This window comes from Pagrus pagrus (assembly GCF_965226575.1).
Source record: "Pagrus pagrus genome assembly, chromosome: 6".
In the NCBI taxonomy this organism is placed as follows: Eukaryota; Metazoa; Chordata; class Actinopteri; order Spariformes; family Sparidae; genus Pagrus; species Pagrus pagrus.
Window position 1 is genome coordinate 1,458,817 of NC_140190.1, and position 18,865 is coordinate 1,477,681.

The following is an 18,865-nucleotide window of genomic DNA, read 5'->3' on the forward strand; positions in this document are numbered from 1 at the left end:
GTCTTTATATAATCAGTCCTGTCTTGTTAGTTGTATGTTTTCCTGTTGAAGGACTCAGTATGCTTCAAACAAAAAGTGCTCATCAGATCGACAGTCGCGCTGCAACTAACACCTGCTGTCATTATCGATTAATCTGTCGTTCTACTTTTAATTGATTGTGGAAAGAGATGGAGGGATGAAAACACGTCTTCTTCCTTCGAGGGAAACGAGTTGTGAGAGTAAAGGAGGAAATGAACGTGAGTGTAACTGATGTTTTAAAGCGTGACTCTGTTGAACATGCAGAACGACGTCTTTGTTCATCACTGTCAGCTTCGGCAGCTCGTCTCACAGACTGACGCCTCGTGCTGAGTCCTTCCATTGTGTCGACTGACATCAACGTAGCAGCAGCACAACAGCTCGTCCTCTCAGCCTGTCAGCGTGACAGGACGGCTGGCTGCAGATGGTCAGAGCTGCCGTTAGTGCTGTTCATGATAAAACACCAGCTTCTGATATTTGTGACTATTAGTTAGTAACACAAGTCCTATTTATCATTAACCTGAGCTTCTGACAGCAGCGGAGGTCAGTGTGGAGACAGAGGAGACAAACAGAGATGTTTCACTTTTTCTCACAATTTAAATTGAATTCTGAGTTTCAGACGGTGGACAGTTGGATTTTTCTGTTTAGAAGGAAAGTAGATGTCAAAATAATTCTTTCTTCACATTTAGTGAGTTTATCTTGTTGGACTCAGCAGTGAACTGACTGCTTTTACATCTCCAGCTGAAACTACAGGCTGTCAGACCGTCACCTCTGAGCTACAGAGGGCTGTTAGGAGAGGCTAGCTGGTTAGCATGCTAACTTCAGTATAGGATTGATTTGGCGACACCTGTGGTCACTGCTGGTAACTGCAGGTGTACTGTGATAACGAAGGTGTGTGTCCTGGTTCTGGTCCTGGTTTCCAGTCGATCACTTTCTTTTAATAAAGACGACACCAGCACTTTGTTACTATGACGACCCAACATCGTCCTCCACATGAACTTCAGTCTATACGGAGATTTCTACCTGTTCGTCTCTGGTGTGAGGATTAAAATGTGTATAATTAAACTCAAAGATAATAAATTCTCTTTTACATTAATTACAGTCAGAGTCATAACGGTCATGTACTCTCAGCACTTTGCTCCCACAGCGGAGAAAATATCTTCCTTTAGAGGTCCGGACTCAAAATTAACTTCACAGGTCGACACCTGACGTCTGGTTTCCTTTACACCAACGAAGCAGAGGATGTCGTTACATTCTCCTTTAATCACTGACGAACTACGAGACTTCAGGCCCGTGATGAAGACGCGTAAAAGTGCCCTGACTTCTTCGACACAGGGACGAGATACCCCGACTGAAAAACCCAAAACCCGCTGACATCTGGTTCAAATGAGTTTGTAAGAGGGAATGAAGTATGAAAAATAAGATTGGTACTGAGCACGTGCAACTCTCAACAGAGATGAGAGAGAAGTGAGACGTCTCACTCTTCAGCTACTTCAGTTTTCAGCTCTGGTAAAAATTCCATCGTCTAATTTCAAACCTCATTAAGACTTAAAACAAAGATGGTTTTTTTTGTTTTTTTCGGCGTGTTTGCGATGTCAGACGTGTCGGGATGATGTATTTTTATCGACTAACCTGGAAATTTGCATCGTCCTGGTTCCCTCGACAATAATCTTTGAGACGAGGGAACCAGATGTGCAAAATGTGAAGTGATTTCTGGAGTTCAGGACGACAAACGACGCCACTCGATCATGTTTTTGTGAGAGACACAGTGACTCTGTGTAGCTGTAATTCATTCTCCAATCAGGCCTTATCTGAGTCGAGGAGAGAGGGCAACACAATCTGGAAAAACTGTAGAAAGACTTTGTGATTTATAAATAAAATGACTGGACTTGACTGTGAGTCACTTCTCAGCTTCAGCTTCAGTAATCCTTCCCTGCCTGCAACACAACCCAGCCTGACAGAATAAACTTCCAGCAGCCGGCACAGCAGCAGATATTTTGACACTTCCTGTCAGGTTATAAGCTGACTGAAACACTGTGAGGCGCGCTGCAGCTGCTGCAGTACATCTGACAAACTACCTGTTCTTCCATACGAGACAGCGAACAGGTTTATTATAAACCGAGCCTCTCGTGCAGACTGAAGAACCGTCTGTACGAGGCAGGACGAATTTCATCTGACCTGGAAGTTCAGCAGCGTCGTGTTCGGTCCTGCCCTGCATGCATTTACATTTTAAAGACGTGAGCAGTGAAAACGAGATGAGCTCATCAGCCTGTTCGACACAACGCAGATTTGAAAACGCGGTCACAGGAAATAAAGATTGTGGCCAAAAGCAGAGCATCATTCATCCATTCGTCATCTCTCAGAGCAGCTCACACCGAGACATTTTCATGTAATTATCACTCCAGTGTCTCCTGCTTAGCATCTGGTGATTACGTGATCTGTACCTCGTAACGCTCAGAGAAAATTATCTCTGATTCTGAGATAAAGAAGTCCTAAAGATGCAGAAATCATAAGAACCTTCCTGCTTTAGTGGTTAAAGTGTTAAAGTTATTAAAGTTTGTGAAGGAAAGTGCAACACAACTTATCTTTGTTCCAGTATTGTTCTGCACATTGATTTGCTTCATTATTAACATCAAGTTTAGTTTAAAAACACTTGTTTTCCGGACTCGACCCGCTCCTGTTTAGGTCTTCGACTCGAGTGATTTTGGCTGCAGCCCTGCTGGGAGTTGTGCATCAGTGGTGTAGCCCTAAAGCGTCTTTCAAGCCACAAACAGCACTAAAGTAAGGCCAGTAACAGTAAGAGGACTATAGGCATATCGTATAGGAGACTATCTATTTGAGAAGCAGCCTATCTGATGTTGTGGCCTGTAAACTTGTGGACATGAGCAGCGGTGGTGTTTTGTCGTTGTGCTACACTTTGAGAGGAGAGGCAGTGCTGTGCTAACCTGTGGACCCTGCTTCCTGCTTCCTGCTCCCACCAGCAGCACACTCACTGCAAAATGTACATTTGGCGTCTTTTTTTTTTTTTTTTTGTGGTCGTGCAGCAAAAAACTAAACTGGACTGTAACTGCAGCGCTCTCTGGTTTAAACCTGAAACGTTTTCATCTGCACGGAAAGAGCAACACACACCGGTGACAACGAGTCTGATCAGTGATCAGTGTGACGTGTTAGTTACTTTCATTTGGAAGTATTGAGTTACTGACAGTATCAGGGTCTCTGTGGAGTAATGTGTTACTGATTCATGATATTGTGCCAAAGATAGAGAACGATCGAACAGCCTCGACCTTTTTGCAGTCTTGAACTCGGAGGTGGATTGAAGTCTGATCAATTATCAATAACTGACAACTTGTGCCATTTCCCCAGAACACGGATCGCTCTTGACTCTTGAAACTTGACGTTTTTTGTCTTTTTCTCTGATAAACTCAAAGAAATGGACAAAGATTCTGACTCTGCAGCCATTTTGGCTTTTTTGTGAACACGATTCTTCTTCTGGATATTTTTTCTGGAGCCTCAAGAAGAATCTTAATTTGACCACATATCATACTAATGAAACTGGTTCTCTGGGTTTAACCCCTCCGGCAGAATCAGTACAAGACCGACCCGAGAATCAACCTAACATGTTGTGACGGGGGCGAACGAAACCAACACGAGCTTTGTGAGAAACATTACTCCACAGAGAATCCCAGCCGGGATTCGAACCCTCCACATGTTATATTATTCTGTTACTGCTTAAAGTAATATATTACTGTAACGTGAGTATCAGTGCTGATCAACTCTTCAAGAAGTCAGAAATGTATTTTCAGGAGCCTTTTGGGGTTTTTAAATCTTACCAGCAAAAGAATTAATAAAATCCTGCACTGACTGTGATTACAGCTCGACGTCAGGCGACTCTGCCGGTGTGTGTTGTACGTTTCATCCACATTTGTTTATTTGTCTGTTTTTATCGTCTTTCCAACGAGATGCTTCATCAACCTGTTGTCGTGCTGTCTCACCTCCTCACTAACTTTAATTCTGACTTCTTGCACCGAGCTTGAATGTTGTGACACACACCAGCCTCCAGTCGCAGTTAGCATGTTAGCATGTTAGCGTTTCCCTCCTACGACCGATTCAAAAGCGCCAAATTACATTTTGTCTGGAGTGCACTGCCAGGCTTCCTCCTCCGTCTACGTAAGGACCAACCTTGGACACTTGGGGACAGATGGGAATGAAACTGGTTATATAAATGTTAGTTAGCATAAACCGCAGTAGGCGTAGTGATTATTACTGCTCACAAACATGGACTGAAGCAGAGAGTGTGTTGAGGAATGTTACGATAGTTAATCTGTTTTTTTCTTTTTCTCGAGAGATTGGGGGGAAGGTGAACGAGGCGACAGCGGAGGGATGAACGTCGACCAACGATCAGCAGCACTTCTGAGGTAGCTGGGCGGGCTTGTCGGTCAGTTTGGCGGTCTTGGTGCCGGGAGCCACCGGCGCCTCCACGTCCACGCGCTCCGACATCTTCACGCAGATGATGTCCACCAGGCGCTCGAAGACCTGCCGCACGTTGATGTTCTCCTTGGCGCTCGCCTCGTAGTACTCGAAGCCTGCGGGAGGAAACAGGAGAGTCGAGGAGTTCATATGAAAACAGCTTCGTTAGTGTTCAGCAGCGATTTATCAGGTTAGGTCAGTTATATCTTCTCTGAAGTAGAGAAATATTTCACTGTTTAACAACAACTGTGTGATCAGGACTGTGAGAACGAGCAGCTGACAACCAGGTAAATCCAGGAGAAAGTGAGCTGACCCTGGGCTGTTTGTGCTGAGGAATATCTAAACACTGCAATTGTGTGGCCTGAAGCCCGAGGCCTCTGAGGTGTTTGAATTAATAATGTAAAATACTGGTTTTCACTCCTCTGCTGGGAGCTGTTTCCTCACTGGTCCGAGTCTTTAATAAACTCTCACGCTGCAGGCTTCACTGAAACAAGAGTCTGACGCAGGTCAGCAAAAGTTAGAAAATCCAGTGTGTTGTGAGCAGCTGCAGATCCAACGACTACGAGCGATGAGGTTTTTTATCATGAATCAGAAAATAAGCACAAAGCGAGTGAAGTTCTTTTTATCTGCATCAGCGTGACATCACACCTCAGTCAGCCTCGTGGACCGGGACACCAGGTTACACAAGATATTTGTGAAGTGGGAAGAAAAGTGTGAATACAGCAAACAAACCCTGAGATGCTCAAATAGATTAAACCAACGCCCGACTTAAGTCAGACAGCAGACTCTAAAGACCTGAAGCTGGAGGAGCTCACGCTGATCACAGAAACATATCGTACTCTGCAGCCTCCAACAGAAAACTGAAGCGTGCGTGAAGCTGTGTGATGGTGTCGGGGAGGTGATTTTAATTCAGAGCTCATAAACTCTTAATTCTTCACCTCCACCTCAGGAATAATTACTGCTGCAGCTGAGCTCCTGTTGTCTGTGAACCGGCTGCTCCTCCTGTCCTTTAAATCCCGTCCACAGAGACGTCCTCGTACTTTGAACGTGAAGAGCTGCTCGTTCTTCTACTTTCTGGAGGAACTCAGGAATGTGTTTTATAATCTGATGGATGCTAAAATGCTAACACAGACACAAAGGCCTCAGATAAGATGAGCTCATTAAATGTGCTGTTGTGATGTCAGCTACAGGTCGGCGCTGATATCCTCTCATCAGCCTGTTGTAGTTTCCTGTTATATTATACAGCTGCTACGTTAGCTTTAAACAGCTCCTGTCTGCACTCAGGGACGTGACGTCATCGGATTTTGCAGTGGTGCCAGAGTTTGGCACCAGTTCTGTTGCAGTCTATGGGAGATTCATGTACAAGCAGACTGAAAGCCAACATGTCTCCGTCGTTTGACCTTCGATAAAGAAAATCACAACAAAATGCAAACTGCAGAGAACAGACTATGTGCAGTTAGTCTCTGAATGTTAATATCTGAATAACTGTGAGCAGAGTGGTGAACGGGTGAACCACCTCTCCACTCTCAGTTTCTCAGTTATCAATCTGGATGATGGAGGATTTTGTCTTTAGCGGTGTTTATTTTATTACTTATTTATGAAATAAATGTGTAATGGACTTCTGACCGAGGTTCTTAACAGATACAGATGTTATAACATCCCAACTAAACTGACTCTGTGACTGATAAATAACATCATCTACAGTTGTTGACACGGTGACCTGGTGTTAGAGATCAGTCAGGTGTACGTTTGATCACGGCAGAGGTGATTTTGACATTTGGGCTCAGAGGGGCAAACACAAAACCGAGTTTTTAAATTATTTTCTGACCTCTGAAGGTGTTTGTCTTTCACACATGACGCACACAACTGAAGCAACCATAAAGTTAAAGATTAATAGAAGTGATTTATCAAATTGAGACCTACAATTTCTATGTTCCCTTTAAACATTGAGTAGTCGCAGGTACGACATTGCAAAAAGAAATATGCAGACTCACTCACAGATCACAGCGACAGCAACACAAAGTCAATGACTGTAACTCAACACTGACGTCGCACCTCACAAGCCGCTCAAAAATGAACTTATTACTAAATCAAACGTAAAAGGATTCAGATTTATTCCTTATCATCATCCTTTGTATTTAATAAGCTCATTTTATTTTTATTTATACAGGAAGTCATTTTGTTGGACCTATTATGGACATTTTTCTGCCTCCCCACAAACTACGCCAAGATAATCACCACTAAGCGTTAGTTTATAGCACAACTGACAGTCAGAGGTCTGTAAATGTTTCATCTGAATGTTTGAGCCCTGTCAGTCATCGTAAAGCTCTCGTAAAGTCTGCCTATAATCCTGTTTGGGACATTGTTGAGACTGACAGCAGGTAAACTCGTTCACACATGTGAATCATCAGCCTGTCGACGCGGTGCGACAACGACAGTGTTGCTGCTGCGTTCGTCTTCTCGTCTCATTAACTGGCGCGGATGCTGACTTTCTGCCAGGCCTGTTAGCTTCAGCCTCAGTGAGTGACGGTCAGATGATTATTATGAACAGCTGATAAAATCTTCAGCAGTTGTCACTTCAGTCTGTAAATCGATGATCGCTGATGAGAAAGGAGAGGCTGTGTGTCCGCTTGTGTCTGAAGTGGATGTATCAGATTATCTGGTAACGTGAACCTCCCCCTGGTCGTCATATCAGAGTTGTCACACCTGAAACCTGAGCTGAAGAGTATCATCAGCACGTCTCACCTAACTGGTCGGCGAGATGTTTCCCTTTCTCCGGAGGAACGATCCTCTCCTCGTCCATGTCGCACTTGTTGCCCACCATGATCACCTGGGCGTTGTCCCACGAGTACGTCTTAATCTGAGTGGCCCTGAAAGCACATTTTAAAAACTTTATTTGAATCTTTTATTTGAAACAAACACAGGCGCACACACACTAGTTTACTGAGTGATCACGTACCAGTCCTGGACGGCGTTGAAGGACTCCTCGTTAGTGATGTCGTACATGAGGATGAAGCCCATGGCGCCGCGGTAGTAAGCCGTGGTGATGGTGCGGTAACGCTCCTGTCCCGCCGTGTCCTGGAAACAAAGACAAACAGCCAATCACACATCTGCTTCACACAGTCATCAAACTCAAAATGTAGCTTTGGATCATTGAACAACTGAACAACGGACCCCATCTGGTCCAGGTCCAGACCTCCTGGAGGAAGAAACACCTGGAGTGTGTCTGTTTTCCCTCCTAACTGTTGTTCTTCTAGTTAATCACCTCTTGTGTATTTACGTCCTCGTCTTCTCTTCTCTCTTTGTGCAGTTCGTCTGTTCTGTTTTGTCCTCGTCTTCCTGTCTCATCTTCCCGTCGAGTGTTTCCTGCTTTTGGTTTCCTGATTCCTCGCTTTATTTCAGGTTTGTTTTGATTTTGTGTCTTGGTTATCTCTTGTTTTGGAGTTTTGGATTTTGGATTTTCATCTTTTTGTTGCTTGCCTGTCTGGAGGTGAACACGCTATAATCAACCACCATCGCTGGTGAAACTCTGACGTGGCCGACAGCAGAGGCACTAAAATCGTCACCCAGCTCCTCAAACTGGAACGATGCTTCTCTGGTTGCATGTACTCAAACGTGCCCACGTCTCTCAGATACGCTGACATGACTCACATCATGGAAATCTGTCAGGACGTTTCATGTTCGTGCTCTCGGATCAACCAAACACGGCCGTCCGATATTCTGTCTGAACTGCTGGACGCTGTATCGTGGTGACAGTGAGCAGAGATAAGCCCACATCCCAACACACTAAGCTGGGACATCATCTGTTACAGTCTGGCGTCAAAACCAGACTGTTTGATTCGGCTATTACTGCAATTGTTGTTTCCATGGAGACGAAGCATTGATAATACTGAGAGTCAGACCGGCTCCTTCATCGAGTTATACAGCATCAATATTCTGCACGGAAACCGAACGTCACTGCAACGTTTACATATGAGTGAATATAGAAACTGATGCTGCTGAGACACAACAGACCTCATTATCCATCCGACACACACACACACACACACACACACACACACACTCACACACACACACACACACACACACACACACACACACACACACACACACACACGTTCTCACCCTGCAGTAACACACAGCGATGTGCTGAACTTCACGCTGACGCTCAGTCTATACTTCAACACCTTTCACCTCTTCATCTTCATCATCATCTTCATCGTCATCAGTCCGTCTGTTCATCAGCCCATCTCTGCTTATTCTGCAGGAAAGAGGCTAAAAGGTTCTGATGGACCAGCGGGGTGCGTGGTCTTGCATTGCACTTCTTTATAATAATAATAGTATTAATAAAGCACTTATCAATGTTACAAAGTGCTTCACAACAAACACAACTAGAACCACTGGAGCACAAGCTGCGTCAACAGAACCCTAAACCGTCGGGCTGAGACTGTGCCCACAAAGACAGATGGGAAGGAGGAGGAACAGGAGCACATCAGGGGAGCACTTAAAACCTGCTGCTCCCCAAACTGGACCTTTGTCAGAACCTCTAACAGATCCAGAGCAGACAGAGAGGACGAGACGAGGGAACGTAACAACGTCGTCTTTCTCTATGTCGCAGGAACATCTGAGAAACTCAGGAGGATCTTTAATAAACATCACATCCTGGTTCACTTCAAACCGACCGGCACCAGCCTCTGGACCGATGCATCATGTAGCCAATGAGATTCAAATCCAGTAACATTTAGTTTATATCCGTTTTTGAAGCTTTAAACTTGGAAATTATGCAAGTTTGTGTAATTGTATGTAGTCATAAGCTGATTTTCCACCTCAGCACTTGTCTTTGACTCTTTTATCAGCACAAAGTCAGTGTGAATGAGGAAATGAAGAACTATAATGAGTTTTTGCTCCTGTCACTCTCAGGCAGGAGGATTAAGAGGTCACTTAATGGCTTTTCTTTTTCCAGGCGCCTGAATATTTCCTCAGAAAAACATGTCAAGTGTTCGTTTTCAGTGACAGTGTTATTAAACATACAGCTCATCTGCAGTCTTATTGTACATCAAAACATTTAGGTGAGAAAAATGACATACACAAAGAGTTCAGTGTTCCTGTAGATTAAAGCCAGAAGCACCTACAGAACTATATATATAAACTATATACTATATACTATATATATACGACTGTAGTTGAAGAATACTACTAATAATGAGACAGTAAATTAAACATGGCTCTGGACTTTGTATAACTCCTCAGTCATGGAGACATTCTCTGTTTTAATCTCTCAGAAATCAAACAACTCGTCCATCCTCGTCTCCTCGAAGGCTCTTAACCGTTTTATCTGAAGCACCGATCGATCCGCCGCCGCCGGCGCTGATCGCCGCTCGACTGCAACAAACCAGCTGAGCCTCAATGTGACTTTCGGGCCCGTCCACAACAACTCCTGCAACATTCAGCTGCCATCCTCCACCATTTCATCCTCATACCACTACAGCTGGTCTGGGTGCAGTCATTCCTCTAAATTTAGCTCTTTTGTGCTTCGCTTCCTCTGCACCCATTCAACAATCCTCCTCCTTTTTTCTTGTGGGATATGGCGAGTGCTTGAATGCATTTAATTAATTGAAATTTGATGTGGAGCGTGATTATGTGTGTGTAAGTGTGTGTGCATGTGAATGTGTGTGTGTGTGTGTGTGTGTGTGTGCGTGTGTGCAGTAGCAACATTAATCATCGAGGGTGATAAGCAGAGCCCCAGGCAGCGACTGATTCCTCTCAGTTTGGTTGAAAGCAGCGAGAAATGTGGATTTGATTTCTACAGAAGACGACATTACTGCACTCCAGCATCATGGCCAAAACTATGTGGACAGCTGAGCGTCGTTATATGTGACGTGTTCACTAACATCAGCCTCCCTCCACCTGGAAGTCACATCCAACAAACAGACTCCATGTTTCTACTCAAAGACAGAAAGAAGTTCATGCAGAACATTTGCTGAATTTACAAGAAGGAACAAATCAGTCAGAATCAGTCAGAGACAGAGTTTCACACAGTTTATAAAGTGTCTCCAACTCAACAACTCACTAAACTGACACATTTGTTAAGGGAGTCTGGGGACAAAGAAGTCGCCTATACTGGTTACTGTTTAGTGTTTTTGTAAAATGTGACATGTTTAGATCAATAAAATGTTTCTTCTTTCATAAATTGAGTGTAAATGGTGAAATCAGTGTAAACAGTGTGTTCAAACAGCTGCTAAATGTTGGCAGGTGAGACTTTAGCACTTTAGACACAGAAGCAGACAGGCTGGTACAGCCATGCTGCCACAAACTGACACTTTCTACAAGGAAACAAACAACTGACAGTTTTCATTTAATGCTGAATTTACAAGAAGGAGACAATGATTCAGAGTCTGTCAGAGACAGAGTTTCACTACGTTACAAAGTTTGTTTTAACTCAACAACTCTTAAAATCACCACATTTGTTAAGGGAGTCTGGTGATGTTGGTAATAGTTTGTGGGTAAGATGGTTGAAAACAGAAAGTGTGTTCACCTACATAGTCGAGATCATAGAACATCTGAGCTGAAAAATGTTTACACATTTATTTGTGTCTACTTCAACTCAAAGCAATGAGCTTAACGAGAGTGAGCGGGTGCTTTTCCGTCTTCCTCTTCTCACTTTGCCTCAAAGGTTACATCCAGGGCTTTGGGTTGGTAACCCTGCCTAGTCCACTTGTCTTGATCAGAGAGGATTGAGGATTAGTGATGTTGTTCTGGACTAACGTCTGAACATCTCATTATTTTAACAAAACTAAAACTAAAATTCATTCTTTACGGTTCATCAACTCGAAATCGTGTAAGGTTTTGATAGCATGCCCGTGGCTAGGCTAAGCTAAAGGTATACTAAAATGCTATCAATTTTAGCAAACACAGAGCCTGCTCAATTGTTTGTTTTGTTGAATTGTTTTTTGAGTGTTTATGTGTCTCAGTTCTATTTTTACTCATCACCGTGCTTTCTGTTTAAATCAATCAGCTCTGATTAGCTCTACTCATGGCCCTGCAACACCCCTCCTCCCATAGACACACACACACACACACACACACACACACACACACACACACACACACACACACACACACACACACTCTCTCTCCTCACCCCTCTCCCTCTCCCTCACCCCTCCAGGCCTCTCTGTCCCCTGCCGGGTCTCAACCTCTTCGCCCCAAGAGGTCTGTTTAATTGCCACTGAAGACAGCCCTGTTGTGTGTCAGTGTGTATGCATGTGTGTGTGTGTGTGTGTGTGTGTGTGTGTGTGTGTGTGTGAGTGTGTGTGTTGGCGAGAGTGTGAGTGAGCGTGAAGAGCTGCTGCCATGGCAACAACATCACCACTGATGATACAAGCTGTAGCCCTGAAGTCTGCGTCTGTCTTTTCTTTCCCTCCAGCAGCTCGTTGTTGACTGAGAGCAGAACATCGTGTTACACTGCATTTCTCTGCTCTCTGATAGGCTGTGACAGGATGTTACGATATGTTACATGACTGTATGTGACAGGATGTTACGATATGTTACATGACTGTATGTTACAGGATGATGATATACCAATATCATATAACATATGTTGCATTACTGTATTTTATATTACCATGTGTTTAATCATCCTGCAGTATATCATATAACCATATGTTATATGTTACATCACAACATATTGTATAACATTATGTTATGTTACGTTACTTCATGTTCTATTATATGTTAAAATATGCTGCATTACATGACTAAATGTATTAAGCTATGTTCCAGTTTATTGAATCACCTTAGGTTAAGCTACTGTATATAAGACCTTATTTGTGTGTTTTTATACACTACAACATATAACTTTTTACCACAATAGTATGTTAAGCTGTGTTTCATATCAACATATGTTACAAATTGTTATAGTATGTTACGGTATAATATATTCAATGTTATGTTACAGTATAACATGCTACTATTACTATTTAGTATATGTTATGTTATGTTATGGTACATTACAGTATATTATATTGATATTCTATGTTACAGTATTTTATAATACCATTTGTTATAACATGATATGTTACAGTATATATTATTACCTTATGTTATTTTATGTTATATTACAATTTTTATTTTACCACATGGTATGTTATGCTGTTGTAATGTCAAATCATTGTGTTATTATATATAACGGCCCATAAACAGTATGTTAAGCTATGTTACATAACATCACATCATGATAAGTTACATATGTTATGTTATGGTATAATATATTACCATGTAATGTTACAGCATATCACGTTACTATTTCTTTAAACTATGTGTTACGTTAAATTACATTAATGTATATCATATTATGTTAAGTCTGTTACTCTGTATCACATAACCATATGTTATTGTATGTTACAATATTTTTCAGCATAACTGAAAAATATTGTAATATAAGAATGTTTTACAAAATGTTATGTTATGTTATGTTATGTTATGTTATGTTATGTTATCGTGTAATATTTTACCATGTTATGTTACAGGCTACTATTAGTCATATCAGCATATGTAATGTAACGTAATGTAATATAATGTTGTGTTATGTTATATGTTGTTATTTCAGTCAGAATATGTAAAGTATTTTCTTATCATATCCTATGTGCGTGACATATATATATAGTTACAGTAAAATTGTGTTACCATATGTCACAGTTTGTTATGTTATGTTTTACTTTATAATATTAACATATACCACCCTTTTATTTACAGTTCACTGTGATATATTTTGGACAAAAGGTTAGTACACATTAGCAGAATGTGATGCACGTCGAACACTTTGTTTGGTATGTAAGCCCACACAGCAGCAGCATCTTGATGTGTTTTCGTGGGTTGTTGTCTGTCAGCTCGTCAGCATACATTACTGTTGTGTTTCCAACATCGACGTGTGTCAACTCTCGTTCGCTCAAATCAACACATCCAAGCTTCTGAACATTCACCAACTCTCCTGACGCTTTCAGCAAAACCTTCTGTCCTTCTAATGGATGGTTTAAGTAAGGAGTCAGCTCCTTATGTTTTAAGATCAAATAATTATTTGCCTTCAACAACATCTCGAGTCTGAAATCATCCCCTCGTCCCTACATGACAAACACTGACAACAAGGCGATGAATTATTTAAATACTGATAGGTGTAGGATTGCATATCGATGAGACAAACATGAATCCATGCTCACCCAGATCTGCAGCTTGATCCTCTTGTCGTTGCGGTAAACCGTCTTCACCTTGAAGTCGATGCCCACGGTGCTGACGAAAGAGTTGCTGAAGGAGTCGTCGGCGTAGCGAAACAGGAAGGACGTTTTCCCCACGCTGCTGTTGCCGATGATCAGCAACTTGAACATGTAGTCAAAGTTCTGGTCGGAGCCGTCCCGCTGGCCGAAACGCTGGTCTGCCTTCGCCATCTGGAGGTTTGGTTTGATGAGAGAGAAAAAACACAATCAGTATCATGAAAACACATCCAAACAAAGGCGAAAGTTTCACTGGAGACATGGACATGGACATGAACCTGTGTTTTATCCTCTCTGCGCTCAGCGATCAGGATTTAAGATGACAGTCTGCAGACATGCTAACACCTGTGCTTGGGCTTGTTTAGCAGTTATGATGTCAACGTTGCTCACCATCTTAGTTTAGCAGTTTTAGCATGCTAGCATTTGCTAATTAGCATTAAACACGTGTTTGGAGAGTTTTTTTTGTAAAACAAAGTATTGGATAAAAAAATTCTGACAACTGGATCAGTAAGGACAATCTGTCCAGCAGAGAACAAACAGTAAATGTCTATAAAAACTTCATGACAATCCGTCTAATGCATCTTCTTTGATATGAAATGTTAGATTCAGTGTAGTTGCAACATAAAGAAATGTAATGACTCAATATCTGTGTTATGCAGAAACGTACATCGCCAACATTTACTCTGCAAACAGAAATCCTTGTGTATAAAACATCCTCATGGATGATGACCTGCTGTAATCTCAACAACGTTAAGGAAACATAAGGAAATTACATTTCTCGTGTCTCTTTGTTCACATGGTTAATGTATTATCATATATAAACCTAATGACATCTGTTCTTTGAACTAACATGTAGCTTTTTAAAGACTCTGACGTCAGAGGAACTTAACACTTTCTCTCCACTTCAGATCAGATGTTTCTCTAAGACAATTCTCCAACCTCTTGCTGTGATGAGACCATTTCGAACCTCTTTGTTCCTGGAAAGCTGCAGTCTCAAAGTTTTCACCTGACGATGAGCTGCAGCCAAACGTGATTCAGCACAGAGAGCCACCGGCCCACAGTGCGTTAGACAAAGACACAGTGCAAACAAACGTTTCCTGTTAGACTTCACCTGTCGAGTCAAATGAAGTCAAATAAAAGCCTGAGCTGACTCTCTGCTCGACCTTGCAGTCAGGTAGCGGTCGGTGACTGAGGGCTGAATGAATGAGAGCAGCAGATGTCAGAGCTGAAGATCCTGCTGGGCTCAGTCGACTGTGGTTTGGTTGTCAGTGGAGACTCAGCGTCTCCGTCAGGGACGGGGGGAGGACCAAACGACCACAAAATGGATCTGCACTGATGAATCTAGTTGTGGGAAACTGACATTTTGAATCCTCGTGTTTCTTATGAGACTTATCGTGTGATTCATTTGAGACCATTTGGCAAAAAGTAGAGTTGAGATGGATCCAATCCAATATCAGTATCAGTACTTTTACACTAAAATTAGCTTGTATGCAAGTTTTTAAAACGCAGGTAAACCTGCATTGAATAGATGTTTGACCTCTGCCCCGCTGCCGGACGACGAGTTCACCTTTCCGTTTTGTTTTCTTTTTCTGGGCCGTCGAACACGCAGGAATAACAGGGAACACTGAGAAGCTGCACATCGTTTAAATCATGCAGAAGACGTTAGACTTGTTTTAAAAAGTCTTAATCAATAATGTTCTGAATTAGAAATCGTTTTTTTCCAGAGCTGATATCAGAAGTAGCTCAGGAGTGACGAGCGGCTCACATGCACACGACAGATCAGGTGTGATTACGAGTGATTCAGGCGTCAGTCTGCTGCAGATCTGTCGCTTCTGTTTTCTGTTCACGTCCTGTCATGTTTTCTGTTGTTCATGAGACGGAGCCTGCGTCCCAATCATCAACCATGTTTGATTTTTTTCCTTTTTTTATACTTTTACAATTGAAAATGTCAAAATGGAGGATACTACATGTGAAAAAAGCCAAACACATAATTGTACATATGTCAATTACTTGTGAAATTTTAATTCATATCTGAAAAAGCCACTCAAATGTGAAAATGTCCATTTCCACAGCTCAGTTCACATGTGAAACTGTGGTTTTCACGTGAAAATAAGGCAAATTTAACATGTGACGTTATTTTCTTTTCCCGCTAAATTTTGAGTTCACATTTGTAAAAATGTGGAATTCACATGAAAAAAAGCCAATTTCATGTGATTTCATGTGATTTCATGTGATTTCATGTGCCATGTTTCATTTCCACATGTGGAATGTAATTCTCATGCAAAAATGAAATATTTAACATGTGTAAATTTTTATTCATGTGAAATATCCAATCACTTGTGAAAATGTCCAGTTTACAGAAGACATTATTTTCTCTTCATGTGATAACATTTTAGTTCACATGAGAAAATATCTAATTTATATGTGAAGTTGTGGTTTTCACACACAATCAAATGTGAATTTATGAAATTTGTCTTTTCACATGTGAATAATAATGTGACATTATTTTATTTTTCCCGTTAATCTGTGAAATCTATATTGAAATTTAAGTTCACATGTGAAATTGAGATTTTGAAATGTGAAAAGGCAAATTTTACATTTTTCAGTCACGTTAATGTAAATAATTCACATGTGACATTTTCATTCAAATGTTAAAACATCACATGTGAAATGCGTTAAGATTTTTGTTCACATGTACAAAAGTGAAAATGTGGAACCTCATGTGATTTTATGTGTCGTGTTTTGTTTCCAGTGTAAAACATGTGTGGTGACATTATTTCCTGATATTTCCTCTTTTTTTTTGAGAGGTCACTTATAATAATAAATATATAACAATAGTAATATGTGGGATTTTTGTGTCGTCAGCCATCACAGGCTCACAGTGGAGCACATATGAAGTCTATACATTCCTGCAGGCAGTGAACGTTACAGACACACAGCACATCAATGACTCAACACAGGCTCAGCTGCCCGCAGACTCCACCTGGGAGGTTATTATGGGATGTTACGGGAACATTTGGATTAATGATCGATACGTGTGATTATGAATCATATCAGTCAATTCAGAATATGATGCAGACATTGATTAAAGCACATTAGAGACACGAGGGAACCATAAATGGACCCGAACCCTTCATTTAAAGATGGTATCAGGAGTGTGCTGGCTCCTCTGGCGCACCAGAGGCGCACCTCTCGCGCTCAGGTGTGATCGACGTTTCTGGATTCATATCAGTCACCAGCATCAGGCCCGTGTGTGTGTGTGTGTGTGTGTGTGTTAATTAAAATTAAACGGCTGTTAAACGGTGTCGGCCGTGTTTTCTGTCTGTGTGTGTGTGTGTGTGTGTGTGTGTGTGTGTGTGTGTGTCCGTGTCTTACCTCTGCTGGGCGGATCTGATGCTCTCTCTGCACCTGATGGAGAGCTCGCTCGTGTCCGCGCTCCCAAACAATTTCACTAAAACCCACAAATGTGATCCTCGACAACAGCGACAACGTGTCCGGTCCGATCCAGCGAAGGTGTCTTCAGGAAACCAGAAACACCGGCTGCGTCGTTTGCGCTCAGCACAGTCGGTCTTCTCCGACAGAAGGAGCTGGATTTGGCTGTAAAACGTCTCTTTTCGGCGGCGCCGCACGCAGCTTCGTTACGCACGGCTCTGCGCTGACATCCTGCGTTAACTCAAGGTGGAGCGAAGCGATGTGGGAATATTTGCAAAGGCGTCTGCTGCCTGTCACCTCCTCCCCCTAAAAATAACCACCACCGGCTTCTCTGTGAATGAACAGCGCTTTATTTATTTTCCTCCTCCTCTCCGGCTGTTTGCAGGCAGCTCCTCCGCCCTATCAGGCGGCAGATCTGTGCAGACGCGCAGCGGCAGGAGCGGCAGGCGGCAGCTTCCTATGACTCATAACTGAGGCAGCGAGGCGTGTGATTGTTTCAGCGTCAATAACAGAGACATCGTCCTGCAAAACGAGAGGAAATCTGCCTGTTTGTGCTGCAAACACACACACACACACACACACACACACACACACACACACAGGTGTGTTTCCTGCTCACCTGAGGCTTGTTTGTTTGTCAGCTTCTCCTCCACAGCATCACTGAAGCATTTCAATGTTGCATCATCACATTATTTCATAACACCAGCTGATTGATAATCAATATATTGTTATTAGGGACGCACGATCGATATCGGACACATAAATTATCGGCCCGATAATGGAAAATTGACATTATTGGACATTACATGTGCTTTTGTTGACTTAACAAGTGCAGCGTCTCCACACAGGTGTTGGTTTGTACCTGTGAAGTTGTTTTGTGAGCAGCCAATAAGAACAGAGAAGAAGAACGAACACGCTTATGTCACACTCGTAACGCTGAACTGCTGCAGCTGCGTCGAGCCGCAACGTAGACAAGATCACACGTGTGGTCAGGAGGGACAAAGTCTGATCACAGCTGGAATATCAAATAAATAATCTGTGCTCACATCTGAGTCTTTAAAAAAACATTAAAATGTTGGTTTCTGTTATCGGTCATTTTATCAGTATCGGCCTTGAGAGTCAGGAAATTATCAGTCATCGTATCTGCAGAAGAAAAACCCATATCGTGCCTCCTTATTGTTAGAGGATTTACTGATGCTCACACACAGTCCACAGTGAAATCTTTATTTTGGCATGTAAACCCTGATTATTGTTCTTTTTGTATTATTGTAGTCAGCGTCAGCATCACATCGTGGCCAGGCTGAAGGCTTCAGTGCATTAAACTGTAGAACACGTCACAGAAACTGGATCTGTCGTGTCCAAAGTGTCACCACAGCATCAGAAGGTCAACACATCGAGTTCACTGAGACAGAATCCACTGAACGAACCTCACAAGAGTCCAATCAGCACCTCAGAGTCAGAGTCTCAGAGGACGAGCAGCGGTTTCTAAACCACTTCTCAGGAGGGAAATGTTCCTGATGCACATGTGGACATTTTCATTCATATGTGAAAAAGTCCAGTTCACATTAACATTATTTTCTTGTCATATGTTAAAATTTGAGTTCAGTTGTCGAAATATTGAATTCAGTTGTGAAACGAGGACAAACACTTGAGATGGGCAAAGAAATTTCCCAGTTGATGATCAA

General features: G+C 42.2%; 1 protein-coding gene across 1 annotated transcript; it reads right to left on the reverse strand.

Annotated features, from left to right (window-relative positions):
- Nucleotides 1-936: 936 nt before the first annotated feature.
- On the reverse strand, nucleotides 937-17,551 carry rab3b (RAB3B, member RAS oncogene family). The gene is made up of 5 exons (XM_084355776.1): nucleotides 17,124-17,551; nucleotides 13,698-13,922; nucleotides 7,442-7,560; nucleotides 7,228-7,352; nucleotides 937-4,598 (listed from the first exon to the last, which is right to left on the reverse strand). The coding sequence occupies exons 2-5, from the start codon at nucleotides 13,920-13,922 to the stop codon at nucleotides 4,414-4,416; spliced, it is 654 nt and encodes a 217-aa protein (XP_084211902.1). The 5' UTR covers nucleotides 17,124-17,551; the 3' UTR covers nucleotides 937-4,413.
- Nucleotides 17,552-18,865: the final 1,314 nt, after the last annotated feature.

Bases quoted from the DNA above. Each gene is read 5' to 3' on its own strand.
- rab3b (XM_084355776.1), bottom strand. From the start codon at position 13,922: ATGGCGAAGGCAGACCAGCGTTTCGGCCAGCGGGACGGCTCCGACCAG. The intron at 7,561-13,697 runs GTGAGCATGGAT...CTTTGTTTCCAG, and splicing joins GGATCAAGCTGCAGATCTGG to GACACGGCGGGACAGGAGCG. The intron at 7,353-7,441 runs GTACGTGATCAC...ATGTGCTTTCAG, and splicing joins TTCAACGCCGTCCAGGACTG to GGCCACTCAGATTAAGACGT.